Consider the following 20880-nt stretch of genomic DNA (forward strand, 5'->3'; position numbering starts at 1 on the left):
CATTTTTAAATACCTGCAAAATGCAAACACTTCGTGACTGACAATAATATAATAATAATAATAATAATAATAATAATAATAATAATAATGGAGCAGCCCAAGCAATTTTACAGCCGAAGGACTGGTTGACTTTTGCAGAAGGACAACATTTGGGAATTTATGACTGTCAATTTTGCTGTGTCAGTGAATTAATGGGCTGAATCTTCCCAAGGAAGTAACCCTGTTTGTTTGTGATAAGAGCTGAGCAGTAGCATTTTGGATGGTTTGTAAACAGTGTAAGGAAAATATACTTTATTTATTGCTAAAACTACTGATAATCTGTTCTAGTGGCAGCATGTATATTGAGAATAAAATTGGCCCCAAAACCAATCCCTGGGGAACAACACATGGCAAAGCATCCATGTCCCATGAAAATCCACATACAAAGACGGACAAACTTTGATAGAAGAAGCATTTTAATGCAGTTCCCACAATGCAAACCAGGCGATTTAGATATCATTGGAGCCTTCAAGGAAAGCTCTTTTACTGGAGTTTAGTTTACCGAAAGCAGACTGAAATCTATCAAACATCCTGTGTTTCCAGTATTGGACCAACTCGCTTTTCAACAACCTTTTAAAAATGTTTGAAAAGAAAGGAAGTTTAGAAATAGTCCACGTTTCTATCCTTTAAAACAACATTGTTGATATTGAAAGCTGCAGCCTTGTTTCTGTGGGTGTCTCGTATGGCATGAAGGCTGAGACTCCATTGTAAAATAAATATATATTAAACAGGTTCACCGTAGTGTGCGAACAACCTGCATGCAGTTCAGAGGGGGAGAGTGTAAACCGAACTATTTTCTGTAGCTAATTTACAGATGGACCCTGGAATTCTCACATACAGACTCATTTTATATGCTACAATTGACCATGTTCCCATTTTAATATAACTGAGCAGCCTGCCCAAGTATGATGTTTGTAGGAGGACATGTTATGTTGTGAGCTCTGCAGGCAGACTAGAGGCAAGTGAGGCGACCCGGTCCACAGGCCAATGTGGGGATTTGGCCAGTCGATGGATAGATGGATGAATGGATGGATGGATGGATGGAGGGATGGAGAGATGGAGGGAGGGAGGGAGGGAGGAAGGGAGGGAGATAGTTACTTACTTACCAAGTAACCTAGATCAAGAAGAACAGATGTTCCACAATCATTTAGAAAGCTAATACAAAAAAATCTCTGGTTAGCTTAGTCTACTGGGAAGCTGAGCGATCAACAATAACTGGGCCTGGAGCGGCGGTAAAGCTGCATATAATAACCAAATGTTCCTGATTATGGAACGAGGAGATGACTGCTGCGAGACAGTCTGTTTCCACACTGCCTCCATGTTTGGCCAGGGGTCGGAGCAAAGTGTTGTGGCAACATATCGTCATCAGACCTGAGAGAGGACTTCTCTGCTGGCTCAGACCAGGGAAGACCTCCAGAGCAGCTTGTTACGGCCATATTCAAAATCTGTATCTGATGGTGGACAGACGTAGTTGTTTCCTGAGATACGATGGTTGTTGATTTGGCTTCACGGTGGGATGGTGGGCTGTTGGACAATGCTAGCCGCCAGTGGCAAAGAAACTGCTGAAACTTTCTTTTCTTTATCTACTTTTTGAAAGTCCAATGATGTATAGGTCATATTAATGTAAATACATAGACAATTTTCAGCATTTTGCTTGTAAGAATTGTTTTTTCCCCAAACTCCATTGAAGTTTCAACTCTGTTGTATCAGCTGTCTTATCGAAGTTCATCCTCCGTCAGAGAGGAAGTTCTTTTTTTCCCCCCAGCCTACATTCAAAGTTTCTGTCTAGCAATGTTCCTACTCAAATTACCTAACAATTAACAAATTGATTATATTTGCTTCCTGTCATAATAGTGCACACTCCCATGCATACAAGCAGGCTCTTCACTTCCTTGATTCTTCCTTTATCTTTTTGTTGGGGTGGTTTAAGCGTTTCTTTTGACAGGGGTCTATGCGGAGGTTAAGAGTGCAGATGGGTGGTCTGGCTGGCCTGAATGTGGTGAAGGAGTTGGCCTGAACCTGCTCTGAATGTTGGCCTTGTCCAGTGTTTTTCCCCCCTCGTAGCACATCTTATGCATCCTTCAATCTGCATGATTGAAAGCACCGTTTGTGATGTGAGCTGCTTCAGGATATGTGCTCTGGTCTGAATTTATCACTCCCAGCAGGGAGCCTCGGGCTATACTGGCGTCGGCATCCGGTGGGATGTAAACAGCTGTGACCGTCTGCGGTTAACTCGCATGGAAGGTCGATGGGTTTGCGTTACCTGACAGGAATTCCAAATCACAAGAACAGTGACTGTCTAAGATTTAGTTTTTTGTGCACCAGTTGTCATGAACATAAATGCAGACATAACTTCTGATCCGGAAGTGCTTTAAGATGCAATATCACAGGTTGGCCCCAAAAAGCTCCATAGACTCCCATTCAACTTCTTTTACAAAATTCAAAGTCAATATATTTTTTCAACCAGTTATCTCGGTGTTGCTAGTTAAAGTCGCTCCTTATTAGTTTTCTGGTGTTACATCTGAAAACAATCCCTCATTAATTAGAAAATAGCCTCAAAAAGCTGTGTTTTGGGGGTGTGTCTGTTTGATTGACAGGCTTGTGGTGCAGTCAGGTTACGGCTACCGGTGGGCGGGACATAGTATCGTCAGGTTTCCAATCAGATCAGTCAGACAGAATCTGAATTGGAGGCTTCATAATGGTCGTTCGCAAACCAATGGTGACGTCACTGCTGGTTACCGCTTGGACTGTTCACGCCGCTATCTTGTCCTCACACCAGTTCAATCACTCGTGGTCACTTGAGCCACACAGTTGATTCCAGGTATGAACGGGGCCTGTGTACATACAACACTGGTTTTAGCTTCTCTTGAGGGAAAAACGGTTTAATGGAATTTTAGCTTCAGCTTTTCCTCCTCTGCTGTTCCTGACTCTGTGACTATGATGCAAAAGCTGTCTACACATGATTCAAGATTTTTTTAAACAAAAAGTCTCAAATTGGCCACTGAAACCTTGTTTGGGATCATTGCTCTCCATCATGAAATAACGTCTCAAAATGGAATGAAGTGATTGTGTTGATCATGTGCCGATAGCCCAACTCTGCTTATGATAGAGCCTGAGTAGCTCCCTTGCTGCCTAACCTACGCTTAAAATTTCTCTTACCTTCTCCTCTTTTGTCTTCTCCTCCTCTTTCTTCCTCTGTTCTTCTGTTCAGTACACCTTTTTTTCTTCATTTGATTACACCTTTCCTTTTTCTATTAGTTTTTTCCCCCACTTTCTTCCCATCCTTTCCCTCCATATGTTTTACTCCCCAACTTCCCCTTCATCCACCCCATGCTTCCATCACTCCTCCCCTCTTGTTTGCGTAGGCCTGACCAGTGAGGGCGATGGTCAGGGTGAATCCGAGGTTCTGGATTGGTTAGAAGAAGTGGAGGAGGGCGGCTCTGATTGGTTAAACGGTTTCTTCACTTTCCTATACGGTCTGATAAACCCGCTGGAGTCCCTGGAGGAGGAAGAGCACGGTGCCTCAGGAGGAGGCGTGGCGGCACTAGAGGAGGACGAGGAGGATGAGGATGAGGGAGCGGGCAGAAGAAGAGGAGCAAAAGATGATGGAAATCAGGGGCAGAAGATCATTATTGTCGGCCTCCATAACCAATAGCTTTGGGTCAACTGCAGCAGCCCGATAAACCTGTTATAGTCTTGTTTTCGACTGAAGGGCCCCAACTCCCCGCAGCCATAGCTACAGTGTTGTGAAAACTGTTACACAATATTTTTTTCTCAGTTTACTTTTGCAGGTTTTGACAACGTTACTCAAGTAGTAGCTTTGGATCTCGGTACTGTATTTCCCATCTAGCTGCATGCTGTTGGCCCGCTACCCTGGTTCCCGTTCCAGGTTTCATCTACCGTAAATCACAAAAAACTGTCAAACTTGACAAATTTCATTTTTGTATCGAGCAGCATCTCAAAACAAGGGAAACCCTCAGAAAGTATTTTCTAAAATGTTGATTACTCTGCCTGGATATGGAAATTATACTCAGGAACACTTTTATAAGTTCTCTCTTGAACTTTTTTTTTTTTTTTTTTTTTTTTAATCTATTACTACATTTTCTGCATAACCCTGTTGGTGACACCCTGCAACACTAAAAACAACACAAAATGCAAAGATCATTTTCACTTGGACCTTTTTTTGCCTTTTGTTTTTCCAACTGCTGCATGGCATGAAAACTGATGCTGAAAACATACAGACTATTGGACTCTTGTCGAAGGATGAATTTGTACTTTTTTTTTTAAACCTCTCCAAGTGTAAGGCTCTTGGTTTTGTGTTGGACCCTCTTTTCCACCTGCTACTACTGGTACAATCTGGACAGGAGTAATGTAGGTGTAAATATGTGAAATACAGCCAGAGTGCTTTCAGGAAGTGAAGACCACCTCTCCAGGTGGCCTCGCTTCCATTGAAATGGATCTCAGCCAGATGTGAATTAGTTTAGCTTAGTCACACAAAAAAAAAGATCTACCCAACAGGTTGAAAGCACACTTTATTGCCTCTTTCCACAACCTCTACTGCACTTCACAATGCTGCAGACAACTTCACGCCAAAGGAAGCGTACCGACATGGCTCTCTCCCGACGCATCAGGTGGCTGTTGGTGACCTCGTGCTCACAAGCCTTCCCACTGGCACTGATTAAATTTTTTAAATGAACGGTTGGTCTCCAGAATGGCTTTGGGACAAACATTGGCTCTCCATCCTTCACTGACATTAGCAGATGACATTCTTTACCTCACAGCTCTGTTGACCAACTCACTGCTTAAACATGAATTTATACTTTTTGCGTCCATATAAAGCAAAGTAAGGAGAGCCCTTATATGTGTGAAAGCCCCGTGATCACATGTCATTAATCAGGTCATGCATTCTGGTGTTTTTATTTTATTGGTTTAAGCCATTCTTCTGCTTCATGCATATTTTACTGTAACTGTCAGATCCTCCTCATTTGCCGTGATACATAATAAATACAAGCGTCTTACACCTTCTTGTAATTGTCAGCAACGGCACCTTAAAACCTGTTTATTTAATCCTTAGATTAGCGTCTATGCACAGGCTTTACTGTTCAAGAGTGTTTGTGATGTAGGTCAAAGGGCAGAGGAGCGTGCTGCCCCAGGAGGGCGTGATATGTTAATTCACAACGAGCTCATCCAGAGATGAGGCCTGTTTGTTTCGTCACACCTGACTCACTAAATTATTATTTATTATTATTATATCAAATGTTCTGTCGTGTGGGTGAGACAGCAGGTGTGTTTCCGTGTCAACAGAAGAGCCTGTTTCTGAATTCAGAAGACGGGCTCTTCCTGCTCTGCGGTGGAGTGACTCTAGCTTTAACTTTGTAGAAAAGCTTTCCTCAAAGATGCTGTGAAAGCACAAAAACCTAACACGGAAAAATACTTTAACCCACCAACACTGAACCCTCCTTTCAGGCCGTATGCAGTCAGCCTGAAAACCAGTCTGCTTCCAATCACCCCTACATCTAACATGTAGAATTATTAAGCAGTTATAATGTGTGATGCTGGGTTTGTCACAGTTGTCAGTCTGTTTACCACAACTTCAGATATCCGATAAAAAAATAACTGATAAAAAAAAAAATGTCAGTTTCTATCAATAACCTGAGTTTATCCGTTTTAAATTTGACTTTTTGGTAATCCTCCTTTTCTGCGCTCTTTATAGAAGCTTAACAGTATACTGGATGAACACTTTTTGGAAGAAAAATGGACCCTCTCCCTGCAGACCTGGTTTGTGTCCAGCTGATGCACATTGTAATCGGATTTATTTTCAATTCTCATACAAGGAATTAAGCCTAGTGCATAACAAATACTGGCAAAGTAAGAAAAAAAAACAACTTTACATATTACTTGTGATACTTGCTTGGAGTCGATGTGCTGATGGACACTAGGTGGTAAATCTGAAAAACGAACAAATAATAACACGTTCTTGCACTGGCTTGTTTCCAGTATTGAATGGCTATTATGTTTTGACTGAGCTCATATGGTATAGTTATATTTCCTCTACCTTGTCATAAAGCCATAGAAACATAAAGGAATCGTAAATTTGTTTTGTTCCATTTATAAAAAAATATATAAAACGGATGATGCTGTAACTTCAGTCGTCATTTAGTACAACTGAGAATATAGTTTGTGTTCAACTAGGTTGTGAACTGTTCTGCATCTTGCGTTGGTTCCCTGCATGGTCGCTGTTGTCACGGTGGAGGATTATTGGTCTGCCAAGTCTTAACTCTGCTACAGTCTCCTGTGTCCATTTTAATGTGGCTCAGAGTGCAACACCATGCAAAGTGAGATTCTGTCATCCAGCTTACTCTGTCGTTGATGTATAGTAATGGTGCAGCCGGGAAGTGGGAATGTTCCGACCTCCGAGTGGGAGAAATCACCTGCACGCATGTCGAACTGGGAAACTTCCAACTAGGAAAGTCTGAGGTTATTTAGAGCTCAGAAGTCGGTCTGACGTCAGTCGACATGGCAACGCTTGTGATGAAAGGGAGATATAGACTTGCTCATAATAGGTAGAGCAGGGTGTTGTGCATTTAAACAATACTAGTTACTATAGTGATTGACAACGACCGGTGGTATCACATGGCCGTTACTTTATTGGGGTTAGTTTGCTGGATGTTTTAAACGTTATCTGCCAAAAACAACACATATAAATGTTGTGTACAAATAATAAATGACTCGGTTTCGTCCCTGTGATGGTCAACATGGATGATGACGAGGTTGTTCGTCACTTCTCTGTATTCAGAGAGCAGATTTCCTGCAGGCGGCCATGTTGCCTCTTTGTTGTCGTCATGGGAACTTTCTCAACTGGGAAGTCGGAGGTTACCAAATCTGAACTTTCCCACCTCACAGCTGCCTGAACGAACCATAAAGTTCCAGTTCCAAGTGAAGTTGTTGCTTTGCTGCAACTTGAGGCTGAGAATTGCATCCAAATGCATTTCTAGTGGACCTGATTGTGTATAAAGCTGTTTAAGTAGCTGGTGTATAAAAGTGTAAGCTGCCGTTGGACCAACCCTTCTGTAAATGGACTGAGCGCTTCATGGTATACAACAACGACACAAATATTCCGAGTTGAGTGTTATAACACTCATCTTGTTTGTGTGTGTCATCAGATGAAAAACCTGGAGATGAAGCCAGGAGAGGAGCTAAGAAAGGTACCGCCGTGCAGCCACATGCATGACGCTGTGCTGTGTTACGATGTGGGCTAGACTAATGGATGAGGTTTGACCGACTCACAGCTCCATGTGGTCTTGGATCCAGCGGAGTGTGTGTTTGTTGGATAAACTAAAACCCTGCGTTTTATAAATAAACTATTTTCTTTTAAAATAAATTCTGAGTTTTTACCTTCTTTTAAAGAGGTTGCTTTGCGGAGATTTACGGCTTAATCTAGTGCATGCACTTGAAGAGTGAATCCTGCATTAAACCTGAGCAATAAGTTGGGGTAACTTGATGTTAGTACATTTTTAAGAAGGGTGTAAATTTTTCAGTCTCACACTGCTTGTAGAAAATTATAAGAGGAGTTCGGCATGGAAGTGGTCTTGCTCAGGATCAATGTGTTCCTCGTTTTATCCACTGATGTGTGTACTCTTGCCTGCTGTGTGGTGATGTCCAATAACAGTGACTCCGAGCATGGCCATTCACCCGTTAACGACTTTACAAGCGGTGAAACGCCAAACAAGTTTTGTCGATCCTTCGTCCCAGAAACCTCTCCAACCAAGGACGTGGGCTGGAAGCTCCGGGAGGCTCTAAAGCAGCAGCTGGCCATCATCCATGAACGTGTGGAGTCCAAGAAGCTTGCCAAGTTGGCTCTGGCCGAAGTCAGGCAGCTCCTGGCCAAAGAGGAGGAGGAGAAGGAGCTGGACCTGGGAAGGAAGGAAATAACAGCCAGAGTGAGGGAAAGAGTGGCCGCCAGGCTGAAGGAGGAGGAGGAGAAGATGGAGAAAGACGAGACAGAGAAGGCTCTGGAGAAACTACGAAATGAAAAGGCCAAACCACTGGATGAGAAAAAAGAGGAGGAGAGCAAGGAGGAGAAAGGAGTGAAGAAAGGAGGAGAGAAAGAAGAGATGTCCGAGAAAAAGGTGGATGGGGAGGGAAAGAAAGCACACGAAGAGGACAAGGAAAAGGGGAAAGAGTCTGGCAAAGAAAAGACAAAGAAAAGCAGAGCTGACAAATCTGATAAAGGAGGGAAGAAATTAAGCCAGTTGTGATTAGTTTTCAAAGGGATATATCGATCCCATAGGAAGCCAGTGTTGGCTATTTTATACATTAGGGCTGTGCAATGATTGTCACATGGTTCTGACCACAATGTGCAAAAAGTACCAAAAACTTCCTGAAAGCTGGAATCAAATGTTTGATCAGACTCACAAACTTGTTTCTTATTCTAGTTTTCTTATTTTGGATTTTTTTTTTTAGAAGAATATTGCTCATTTTAGACTGCTTAGACAACATCCAGCATTTACAGAGAAGAAGGAGAAAAAAAAAAAGTCTATTTCTCAAAGTAATGCATTGCTATCAAACACTGTAATACAATTTTAATTATGTATTTCAAGTAATACTTGGACCCTATTTGACTTGCAGTCCGTTTACTTACTGATCAACATTTCTCAGTTGTTAAATCGTGGCGCACTTAAAGGTATCAGTTTATTATCTGTTGAGAAAAATAATGTGTAGTTAAGGCCATTAAGTACTTTATTCTGTTAATTAAACAGCAGGAAAAAGGCGATAAATCTGTTGCTCTTTTGAAAAGGTTGAAAAGTATTTTTCTCTGTGTTTTGGTTGATGAATTTAAAACATTGTTTCATAATTACTGGTTTGATCATTTTTCCATGATCTGAAGTGAGTCAGCTACTTTTGTCTTCCTGTTGCTCACAAAAGGAAGAATCTCAGTGCACTGCAGCAACCTAAAAAGCCAAGGTCCTGGAAAAAAGGCTGCTACGCTGCTGGTTTGTGCACCAACCAGCTGGGAGTCACCGGTTTAAGTGTTGTGGCCTCCGTTTCTGTTACGAGGCTGAGAGACTATGTGATTATTAGGAAGGATGGGAGAACAATGTCGGGGAATAGAAATAACTGAAGAATCAGTGTGATGTATTTAGTGTTGGTGATATTCATATTTAGATGTGAGTAGATTGCAGTAGGTTTAGGGATTTATTTAGGGAGGTCTGTGTTTCACGATGACACGTTATTTTCTTTTGTCAATAAAGTTTCTGGATCCTTGTAGGTCCTTTTTTTTTTGTAGTATGAAAGCAAATTCTCCTTGTAAGATTATTAGGCTGTTTCTCCGAGGACTAAATGTTTGCCTGAAAAAAGTGTACAGAAAACAGCACAGATGTAATCAAAACAATAACTGAAGGAAACCATACGTACAATTGTTTGTTTTCAATTTATCTATTTAGCCTTGATGCCATTGGTATATTGGGGAATCCTTATAACCTAGTTCAGCATCTAAATTCACCTATTTTGAATACCAGATATTTAACAGTTCAGCAAACAGCATTAAGTATTAAAAAAAACTTATTTTTTTATTAAAATGTAGAGAAAATTGATTTGTCCCAAAGAAGATGCAAATGTCATTCTTTCTAAAAGTAAAATATGAACCAAAGATGTCTTCAGTACTGCTGATGAGGCCACAGAAGAGTTATTAGTGTGTTTAATGTTAGTTCAAGATCATATAATATATCAACATTATGTTTATTCACAAGCTGATTAAAATTGAGAGTCAGCAAAGGAAACCCAAACCTGAACTGTTTTATGTGACTGATGTTCTGTGACACACAATCTTCTATGCACACGTTCACGTACATCACATACACACATAAATATCCAGCAATACATGAGTTTGTTTGGATGACTTATGTCCATGAATCAGATTTTCCTCCAAAAAGCTTGCAGCCACTTAATGTGAAATGAAGATTTGCATTATGTGCTAATTGAAGGACTGCACACACATCCTGTCCATGTGTATGTTTCCTGCCAACAACCTGTGCATCGTCTCGTGTAGGCCTGAAAGAGAGAGCTGTTGTGGTAACGTCCCGTCGCCAAGAGGCTGTCGCCCCCGTGGAGACGACTGAACTCGAACCTGAACCAGAAGGTAACACGCATGTCGAAATGCACACATGCACTTTGTCCCAGAAACATGTCGGGAGATAAAGAGGGAACACAGGTGGTGTGTGGGAACAGATCTTCACAGGATCACTCGCTCAGTTCTCAGAAACGGTGCGGCAGCGTGTGAACTGTGAAGACATGTTCGTGGAAGGAAAGAACAGACGTTGATAAAATGTGTGTTTTTGTTGAATAAAGACTCGATACTAGATAGAGAAAGAGATTGATGTTCATAATTCGTCTCAACACACGACTGGTGAAGTTTTCGTATGCACCTCAACAGTAAGCAGCAGTCATTATTATCCATCCATCCATCATCTATACCTGCTTTATCCTGAGCAGAGTCACGGGGGGCTGGAGCCTATCCCAGCTCACTTTGGGTGATTGCAGGGTACACCTTGGACAGATCGCCAGTCCATCACAGGGACACATAGAGACAGACGGAAACAAAGACCATTCACGCTCTCATTCACACCCAAGGGCATTTTGTAGAACCACCAATTAACCTGAGATCCATGTTTTTGGATGGTGGGAGGAAGCCGGAGTACCGAGAGAACCCAGGCAGGCACAGGGAGAACATGCAAACTCCACACAGAAAGGCCCGGATTCAAACCCAGAACCTTTTTGCTGTGAGGCGACAATGCTAACCACTGCACCACTGTGCCGTGTTATTATTATTATTATTATTATTATTATCATCATCATCATCCCTCTTCCGCTGTGTGTTGCCCTCACGTTAGACAATTAAGTCGATCTTTACTTTGGTGAATACACAGCATTTATTTAGTTTTATAGCAACATACCTTGATTTGATTTGATTTTATGATGTGGCTCTTTCTCAGAGTATGTTGTTTAAGTCCGTAGACCATAAAAGAAAAGTATAAAACTCCAAATTATTATATTTAATGATTTAAAGGTATGAAGGGAAATGAAAAAAAGTTCCAGGACTGCTCTTGTTAGGTGAACGGAGCGCAGCAGACAGACTCTGTAACGTTTGTGGGTGAATACAGAAAGTTTCTTCTCTTAATCAACATCAAACACATGTTCTTGTGGGATGAGTGCATTTGTCTCGTGCTGTACGAGGGTAAACAAAAACCACCTGACAGCTCTTTTGTTTACAACTCATCACACGTCAGACCTAAATAAATTCAATACTGATGGCTGTTATCAAAGAGAAACTCACTGATTCAAAGGTTGGACCTGCAGCCGCAGCAACGCAGCCGGACGCACGCACGCACACACACACACACACACACACACACGCACGTCTGACACTGAGAGTCCAAAATGTGTGCTGTGAGAAAAGCAGGTCCAGTAGAGGATGACATTGTTTTTAATAAGGGTCTTTGAAAAACAAAAATGTAACCCCAAAATAAAATAGAAGCACGAAGTTGACTGAACATCAGCGCAATGTATTCTTCTCCTGTTTTAAAGTAACAGCATATCTGAACACTCGTACATTGACATGAGTCCTCGGATTCAAAAAAGATGATTTTATTCAGTTTACTCAGAGAAAAATGATTTACTAAAGTGCCCGTTTATTATCCCACGCACCTTCCTCAACATGCGGCCCTTCTGTCCTCAGACATCGTGGAGCCGGACCCTGTTCCGGTGGAAGAGGTGATTGAAGCTGCTGTGGCAGAGGACATAGCTGTACCACCTCCAGGTGTGTGTGTGTGTGTGTGTGTGTGTGTGTGTGTGTGTGTGTGTGTGTGCGTGCGTGTGTGCGTGCGTGCGTGCGTGCGTGCGCGCGCGCGCTGCGAGCGAGTGACTGTTAAGATTTGCTTATTGTTAGATTTTAAAACGTGGCATTTTGCATCAGGAGAATTTGTCCAACTCTCTGCTTTTCTCCTTTAGTCCCTGAACCGGAGGTAGTAGCTGAGCCAGAACCAGAACTCGAACCAGAGCCTGAGGAGACTCCTGAGGTTGGTACACATTAAATAATCGATTATGAAACCATCAGTGAAACGGTTTAACGGCAGAACGCCGTTTTTAGATGGTGTTTAGGCCCCAATCCTTTTTAACTGCCCTGATTAAAGATGAGAAAATATCTTGAATACAAGCAGCTTAATATGTAATTCTTTTTTCTTTTTTTTAACACTTTCAATTTGGACCAACTTGCGTGTGAACCTGTTGGTAATATTTGGGTTGTGTTTTCCTTTTCAGATAATTGAAGAAGATCCTGAGGTGCTGGAGGAGGAGTCTCCTGCTGTAGAGGAGGATGCACCTGTTGAGGAGGAGGAGGAGGAGGAGGTAGGAAGTTTTTATTATTGTTATTGAATCATAATGTCTTAAGACAATTATGATTGCAGATGGAATATAATTTTGATGTTGTGGTGGAACAGGAGGTTTTATGTCAAGTGATAAAGACAGATGAGCTCAAACTCAGATTTATGAGCTGTGTTTATGGACTCAATCTTAAATGCCTAATCAGTTTACCAAATATTTCGACTGGTAAGAAATCCCTGAAACTTATTTAGCTTTTTATTTTAGTTTTGTCACTTTTTATTATGTGCGAAGCCCCAATTAAATTTTTTAAAGACTGGTGCTTCCTACTATTTTATATTTTTCAGTAACTTCTGTCTGTTGTGTTTCATAGTGGTTGGTAGGTAGGTTTTGGTATGAATGAAGAAACTTGTTGTTTGTATATTTACTGCATTAATATAAAATGCTCGGGTCAGTTTGACCTTCAGGATAAAAAAAAACTGTTGCCAATTAATAAATGAGTTGTGCTTTTCTGTGTTGCTCTGAGAAACATTTCTGACATCAGGCCTTCTGAAATATTTATTTATTTATATATTGAAATATTTATGAAAAATAAAATTCATTCAATTTTCAATTCTGAATTAGAGAGATGTCCCCTGAAGCAGTATTTTTGCAGAACAAATGATATACAAATGAAATAACTTCAACAGGTATATCTGCTGTGATCCTATTTGCTATTGGTAGATGGCTAACAGGTGCCTGCAGGTCTAGTAAAGATAGTGTAAGTCTCTATTAAAAAGCCATTCTGTTTTTTCCTCTAATCTCTGTTTACATTTCAGAGCTGTCAGCTCTAATTTAACAGACCTATAATATGGCTGCCAAACAGAACATCAGCTCTTTAACTCTGAGTAGGTTTTTACTGAAATTTTTTTCCAACTTTTCAGTCTGAAGATCTTCATGGAGCAGACGTACAGATTTGTGTACAGGCAGTAATCAGCTGAAACCGCATCCTACTGTCGCGTTGGTTTTAGTTATTGGCTCCATCTTCGTGTAACCCTTTCTTCAAATAGGTTTTTAATCTGGCTTTTTCAAAATGGGAAATTTACATATAAATCAAACAAGCACAAAGAAGTACACATCAAATGCAACGAAGGAAGAGTGAAAGGACAAAACAGAAAGAGTTACGCGTAGTAGTGTTAATGGGAATTTTGACGATAAAAACTAAATTAGATTTACCCAGTTTCATACAATCAATAAATGGCAGCTTTCTACTCTCATTTTTTAACCGATATGTTCCATTCTCTCGTCGTGTGCAATTATTAATTTCTGTTTTTAGGCTGCTCCAGCAGAGGAAGAGCCTGCAGCCGAGGAGCTTGTGGAGGAAATGATGGCCGACCAGGCTGCAGAGGAGGCAGCAGCCGAGCAGGTCGCCGAGGAGGTGGAGGAAGCAGCGACAGGGGTGGAGGCTGCGTGGGAGGAGATGTTCGACGAGGCGGTGGAGGAACCTGCTGCGGTGGAGGCTGCTGAGGAGGACGTGGAGGAGACTGTAGAGGAGGAGGAGGCTCCCGCAGAAGAAGTCGCTCAAGAGCCAGCTGACGAAGAGGAAGTTGCTGCTGAGGTGGAGGCAGCACCTCTAGAAGAAGCTGTCAAGGAGGTAGCGGCAGAAGAAATAGAGGCGGCGGCTACAGAAGAGCCTGTCGAATACGTAGCAGCAGGAGACGAGGAGGAGGAGGAGGCTCCTTCTGAGGAGCCTGTGGAGGAAGCTGCTGAAGAGGAGGCGGCTACAGAAGAAGAGGCTGTGGAGGACGAACCTGCTGAGGAACCCGCTGTAGAGGAGGAGGCCGCTCCTTCAGAAGAAGTCGCAGAGGAGGAAGCAGCTCCTGCACAGGAGGAAGCAGCTCCTGCAGAAGAGGAAGCAGCTCCTGTCGAAGAGGAAGCAGAGGAGGAAGCAGAGGAGGAAGCAGAGGAAGCAGCAGATGTAGAAGATACTCCAGAAGAAGTCATGGAGGAGCAAACAGTACCAGGTGAGCAGTCAGGATAGGAGTTAAAAGTCGACGTGTTTGGTGTTGTTAGAATACGTTTCTGAGTTAAATAAAAGGATCAAGAATTTAAAAAAAAAATACTAATAAATGAATATAGTAAAGTCCAGTCATTGCTTTCAGTTTCTTATCAGATCAGCAGACCAATCAGAGAGATTCAAACTATAGCGTTGTTTCTGCCTGAAGATAAAGACCTGTCCACGATGTTGTGGTTGATCTCTCCTCATCTCAGGAAGCAGATCAACAGAGAGGAAAGCAGCGCAGACCTCCGAGCTGCTCCTCATCTTCGCTTTAGGCTTCCATCATAAGACCCCAAATACCACTATTCAAGACCAACATTTCTTGGCTCCAAGTTTTCTTTTGCACAAAAAGCTGCCTGAATTTTTAATTACCAACTACCGTATTTTTCGGACTATAAGGCGCACTGTGAATTAACGTGTCTATGTTTCACACATAAACCGCACCGGATTATAAGGCGCATTAAGCAAAACAACACAGTCCGGTAAATCAAACTCCGGGCGCGGGCTGCCTCACATGAATGCACTTTTAGTTTAGACATTACATTCCTGTTACGTGGCCGATCAGGTAGTACCGTAATGCGGAGTGGCTTCGTTGCTTACCAAAGTCATACTTACACATTTCAACAGATTTTTGAGCGCATTGTACCACATAAAATCGATCAATAAGCACAAGTAACCATACATAAGGCGCGCTGGATTATAAGGCGCACTGTCAATTTTTGAGAAAATTTAAGGATTTTAAGTGCGCAAAATACGGTAAGCAAAAAAATCCTGCTGTGTTTTGTGATCTCGATTCTACAACGAGGCTGAAGCTCTTATTAAGACGAGTCTGCCAACATTAAAAAACACAACAGTTTCATATTCCAGGATTCTGGAACTCCAAACTGTCAACTGTCAATTGTTTTGATATGACATTATTGGTCATACGTTATCTTGGGCTGTTTGGACCACACAGAGAACCGCAGAACCACATAAAACTATGATGTTTTGGACCAATCAGCGAGGTTCATGCAGAACTAAGATCCCCAGTTAAAAGACTTTTTTGTAATTTACAGCACATTGATTTCTTGAGTGGAAATGATAGTTGTAGAACTGAGCTTCTCAAAAGGCTCCTGTTCCACAGAGAAAATTCCTCAACTGGAAAAAACATGCTTATTCTCTGTTGGAAAGCAAAGAAGCACAATATTGTAATTTCTAGATATCTAATATTTTTATACGTGTAACATCTAAAACTAAAAGGAAGAATAGAGCGGACACACGTGACTGACTGCTTTCTATAAGAGCTTCTGATCAGAGCTGTTCTGGCTCAGTAAGTCAACTCGCTCCTGGTTGTGGTTTCGGACCGGGAACCAGTTTACGATGTCAGACGGTGACTGAAGCTAATCAGTTCTCACCAGTGTTCTTTGTAACAAAGCTTTTCCACTCCTGCCTGACACAGAGAAGCAAAGAAGAGGTAGATGTGGGTCTATTGGGATATTCATAGATCCACAAAAGTAAAGAGTTACACATGAATCACTAAAGACTTTATTCTCAGAAAATCTTCTAAATATGTCATTTTGATGAAGAGAGATGAGCTTTTCGAGGTTTAATGAATGCCAGGAGGGGGACTGTGTGGCTTCCCTATTTTACACTTTTCTGGTGTTTTATTTGCACCCCTGACTTCTAGAAGATACTGAGTATATTACTCTCAGTATAGTTTAAAATCTCCTTTCTTTAGCTTCTCACCGTAGCTTATACCAACAATAGGTTGTTTTGTATCGATGAGCCTCTCCTTTGATTGGCCGACAATATTTTCAGTGATTGATATCCAGGACAACCAAACGTTTTCCTCGGTCTTGTAACTTGCCAGCTCCACAAGAAAATGACCACTCTTTGTTTTCTTCCACATAAAAGGTTGAACAGTGGGTTGTGCTAACATAAGGAGCAGTCTTCTTCTTCCTCTTCTTCATCCTCATCCTCCTTGGACCTTTAGGTGCACACTATGTTTTGTGCTACTTTGTCAACACCACCGATCACAGAAAGAAGACTTCATTGTTGTTCTCCTGCTTTTGAGACAACGTGTCAATGACGATGATACTGGCACCAAAAAGACGTGTTAGTTGTACTTTCGGGATGATTGTTAATGTCGTCAACGTGTTTTTGTTCCCGCAGTCACAGAGACGGAAGAAGACGTAGCGCAGGACGTGGAGGAAGCAGCCGATGAAGGTGAGTAAACATGGAAATGCACGTTGTTTACATTTGGTGAGGCTAAACATTTGTAAGAAGATAGCATCAGATTAGTTTTCATGAATTCTTTTTTATTTGGTCATAACTTCCACGTGTCGGTTTTTCTTTGCAGCAGCGGAGGTTGCTGAGACGGAGGAACAGATTGATGGGGAGCCCACAGGTAAACATCAACGTCATGCATAAAATCATGTCCTCTCTACGTTCCCCCGAGAGCAGTGACCTGTCCTCACTGACTGACTCAGTAATGCTCCTTTGTGTCCTACTGACACACACGTCTCTGCTACCCATAACATTTTAACAAGTGATCACATCAAACAGCGGGACAGTCAGTAGGACAGGAAGTAAAACAGGGAACGCTTAGGAACTGCTATCAAAACGCCATCACAGAAGATGATGAAAACCATGTTAGAGCCGTTCGTTAAAACCTCCACCACAGTGAACCCGGGAGGAATCACAGGGTCATGATGCAGCACCAAAGCCAGACAAAGTCCTGCATTTATTACACTAAAGGATGATCCCTTAGTGTTTAGATTGTTTATAGTCATTTAATAAGACTAAATTATTCATATAAATTATGTCTAAAAGCTTATTCAGCCACGACTCCCACAAAACTCCCTTTTGAGGATGTGTAAACATGTGTGACATAGAAATCAATAAATAAAGTACATTTCTGTGGCTTAGAAACGGAAACATGAAATATGAAACGTTATGTAATAGGTAGGAGATGGCTGAAGGCCAGAACAACGTGGAACTAATAGTCAGCTGCACTTTGGCTGCTTCGACGGAGGAGAACTTTATCTGTTGTTAGCAGCACATGAAGGACAGTTACTGACTCATCTGTTTTCTCTGTATGAAATATCAAATAATGAAAAATGACCATTGTAATTTCTCTAAAAATTCTTGTCTTGTCCAACCACAAGTCCAAAACCCAAAGATATTACGTTTACTGTCATTCATGATGAAAAATATTCACTTTTAAGTTGCATTTTTGATTAAAAATAACTAAGATGGTTGTTCAATTATCAAAATAGTTGCAGGTTATCTGTTTTCCAAATATTCCCTGAGATTTAGATCCATTCAGACAAAAAAGTTCCTCCTGCTGCATTTGTATCAGGAGGGAAAAATCTTTGCAAAGAGCACCGATACATATTAAGCTTCATCATAAAAACCCACGACGACCTGATCGGACCGGAACATCGTCGCCTCGATTCTCCACCAGTAACGTCAGAACTGAGGTGTTTACATTTTTAACATGCCGTGTAATCTGTAGATGAAGAGACCTGAAGGCTTAACATCATGTTCGTGCCTCCTGCAGAAACGTAAAGGCCACAGCGGTTGCCGTGGTGACGGAGCAGGGACCCACTGATGTTGCATCAACACCATTTTGAGCCCCGCTCAGAATGATGATGCATCTCTCCACCTCCAGAGAAACGATTGAGTCATCATGACAACGCCCCCTCCCCCCCTCTCCTTTGTTTCTCTCCCTCTCCCCCTCCCCCCTCCGAGTTTTCCTTTTAGTGTAAATGTGTGCGATGATGGATCAATTGTTTACTAATGCGGTACTCCTGTTTTTGACCCATCTTGTGTTTTCTTTGAGTTTTTTTTTATTCTTCTCTTCTTCTCTCAGTACAGCGCCCGTCTCCCTTTTTTTTTGTTCAGGGTGTTTTAGTTGTGTGTGTCTGTGGCCAGGTTTTCAGGCCGTAGGAAGTGTGCTGCACGTACACAAGCCCGTCTACCAGAGTCTTTGTATCTGCACGAAGCTGTATCATCACACCAATCTGGAACTTTTATTTTGAAGTGTCTCAGCAATGTCGTTTGGCTTCCTGGAGTTTTAATATCTGTTGCCGAGCAAAATGAGGCCAAAGTTCCGACGAATCTTGAGTCGGCTGCGTAACAGTCATCGAGTTTAGAGGACTCTGGTCGTTCAGGTTCACGTGCTTCACACTTTGAAAGGCTGGGTGAACAAAAATCCAAAACCTCCGTCTGAGCACTGCAGAAGGTGTCAGATTGATAAAAAACATTTCACTTTCAATAATTAGATCAAATCAATTCTGCCCCTGATTACAGTGTGATGTAAAGCTGTAGAGAAAAGCAGCTCCATCCAGCTGTGTTTCCTTCAGGTCAAAGAGTTGTCGGTCCGTCACCCCCCCCCCCCCCCCCCCCCCTCCTCACCCACCCAGGTAATCTACCACTGTGTGTCGACTCCATGAAGAGCCATATGCTAGCACATGAACTAAGAGAGAAAGTTGTGCGTGTATGATATTGTGTGTTTTGCGTGTGACGATCATGTTCTGAGTGTGTGTTGAGAAATCTTTGGTAATCATTCCGTTCTGTGAGCCGTAGATGTCAGGTATGCAGTTTTGGAGACTGTGTTTAACCCTCATCGTCTTCTCTAATAACATGAACCTCTGTGTGTGTGTGTGTGTGTGTGTGTGTGTGTGTGTGTGTGTGTGTGTGTGTGTGTGTGTGTGTGTGTGTGTGTGTGTTTGTTCGTTCCTTAGACTCCTGGCTGTTTTTTTTTTTTGTTTTTTTTTCATATTTTCTGTTATAATTACGAGAGCATCAAATAACCGAAGCTGTAACTTTAAACTTTGGCTCTTTGAGTTAAACTGTGATGTAAATGAGGACTCCATGGACGGCGCAGACATTTTGTTTTTTTCTTCAAACACACCAGCACATCATATAAACGGATCCCTTAAAGAAACCTAACAGGCGGATTCAAACAGAACAGGAGCGTTTTGTGCGATCCAGACTCCCACTTGTGTCAAAAGATACCTTTTTCTCTGGTTCACAGAAGGTGAAACAGATCGCGTGTTTTGTTCCTGTGGAGGTCTGGCCATAACGGGTCTGCCAGTCGATTCATGTTTGCTTTTATCATCAATAACTTCACTGCCTCGGTCTTTCTTTAAGGGGAAACTTTCTTTTCTTTTCCTTCGTGACATCAGAACTGATCTTTAGTGTTTGTGTTTCGATCACTGATCCGCGGTAGCGTCATCTTCCACACCACCGCTCACTCAACTCAACGTGTTCATTAACACAGACGGATAAGAGCTCTTATTTTGAAGGCTAGATCTGCAGGTCAACATCCTTCCTGTGTCCCTGTTGTAACTACATCACTTTGTATTGGCTGACATCGAAGCTCCACATTAAGATAATGGGATACTGGCAGTAAACAATGTGCGTAGAACTGATGATGTAGAGTTTATTACATCCAACATTAAGCGGGATTAGTGAGTTTTTTTGGTGTCACTGTCCCACTTTGTGTCTCTCGTCCTCACATCCTGTAAAAACCATGTAGTTTGTTAGGAATGCAACATGTTCCAGTGGAGTGCAGTAGCTGCAGAAAACCTCGTCTTTGTGTCTTTGTGTGTGTGTGTGTGTGTGTGTGTGTGTGTGTGTGTGTGTGTGTGTGTGTGTGTGTGTGTGTGTGTGTGTTCCTGTAACACTAGCTGGTCTTTTCTACTTATTAATACTTTGTAAATCAATGTGAACTATAAAACCTTTTTAACATTTAAGATTTCAGTCTTTATCAAAAAGAGAGCTTCTAGATTTTTTTAAAAAGAACATTTTTAAAAAAGGACTTTGAGAAATAAAAATAAACTCTAATTTTTTTGAAAATGCTTTAAAAAGCTTTTTACGAAGCCATAAGCTGTTTGTTGACAGGCAGGTTTGAGGGTCTTATGCTACTTCAGAACAAACTTTCATTCTGTAATCACACAACAGGAAGAGCAATAAAGTAAAAAAAAAAGAAAAAGCAGCAGAGCACCCGCAGCAGCAGACATGCAGCAGCAGCAGCAGACATGCAGCAGCAGCAGACATGTAGCAGCAGCAGCAGACATGCAGCAGCAGTTAAACACTCTCCGGGTTTCCATTCTTCATTAAGAGTCATGGTGATGCTGTGCAGGGTTGTGATACATGAGCTGCTTTGGGAGGGGCAGGTCGAACATCAGTGTGTTGGGAAACATGATGACAAGTAGGCGAAATGAAGAAAATTTTTTAAAAAACCTGGCCACCTCTTTTCCTCACAGTGTTGTCTGTCAATCCGAATCCTCCGCCGGCAGGTCTGTGACTGTCCTACACACTCTGACTGTGGTGATTAAATTATTGTGAAGTGATGATGGATTGTTTAAAGCAGATTTGAAGTGGCACCATGTTTCTGTAAATGATCTGTTCTGGGAGCTGCAATAAAAGGTTTGGGACAA

The 20880-nt window shown here is 41.8% G+C and overlaps 1 protein-coding gene across 4 annotated transcripts in view; it reads left to right on the top strand.

Moving 5' to 3' along the window:
• asph (aspartate beta-hydroxylase) overlaps nucleotides 1-20880 on the top strand; it is a 35742-nt gene extending 14862 nt beyond the window's left edge. For all 4 annotated transcript variants that reach the window (XM_069173333.1, XM_069173335.1, XM_069173332.1 and 1 more), the window contains 8 exons: nucleotides 10088-10177; nucleotides 11774-11854; nucleotides 12046-12113; nucleotides 12355-12441; nucleotides 13730-14417; nucleotides 16604-16657; nucleotides 16791-16838; nucleotides 17994-20880. In XM_069173333.1, the coding sequence (XP_069029434.1) occupies nucleotides 10088-10177; nucleotides 11774-11854; nucleotides 12046-12113; nucleotides 12355-12441; nucleotides 13730-14417; nucleotides 16604-16657; nucleotides 16791-16838; nucleotides 17994-18001 (1124 nt within the window). In that variant the 3' untranslated portion in view covers nucleotides 18002-20880. The remainder of the gene's footprint in view (nucleotides 1-10087; nucleotides 10178-11773; nucleotides 11855-12045; nucleotides 12114-12354; nucleotides 12442-13729; nucleotides 14418-16603; nucleotides 16658-16790; nucleotides 16839-17993) is intronic.

Source organism: Embiotoca jacksoni, unplaced genomic scaffold, assembly GCF_022577435.1.
Source record: "Embiotoca jacksoni isolate LCO1_2020_lvr unplaced genomic scaffold, fEmbJac1.0.p SCAF_59, whole genome shotgun sequence".
NCBI lineage: Eukaryota > Metazoa > Chordata > Actinopteri > Embiotocidae > Embiotoca > Embiotoca jacksoni.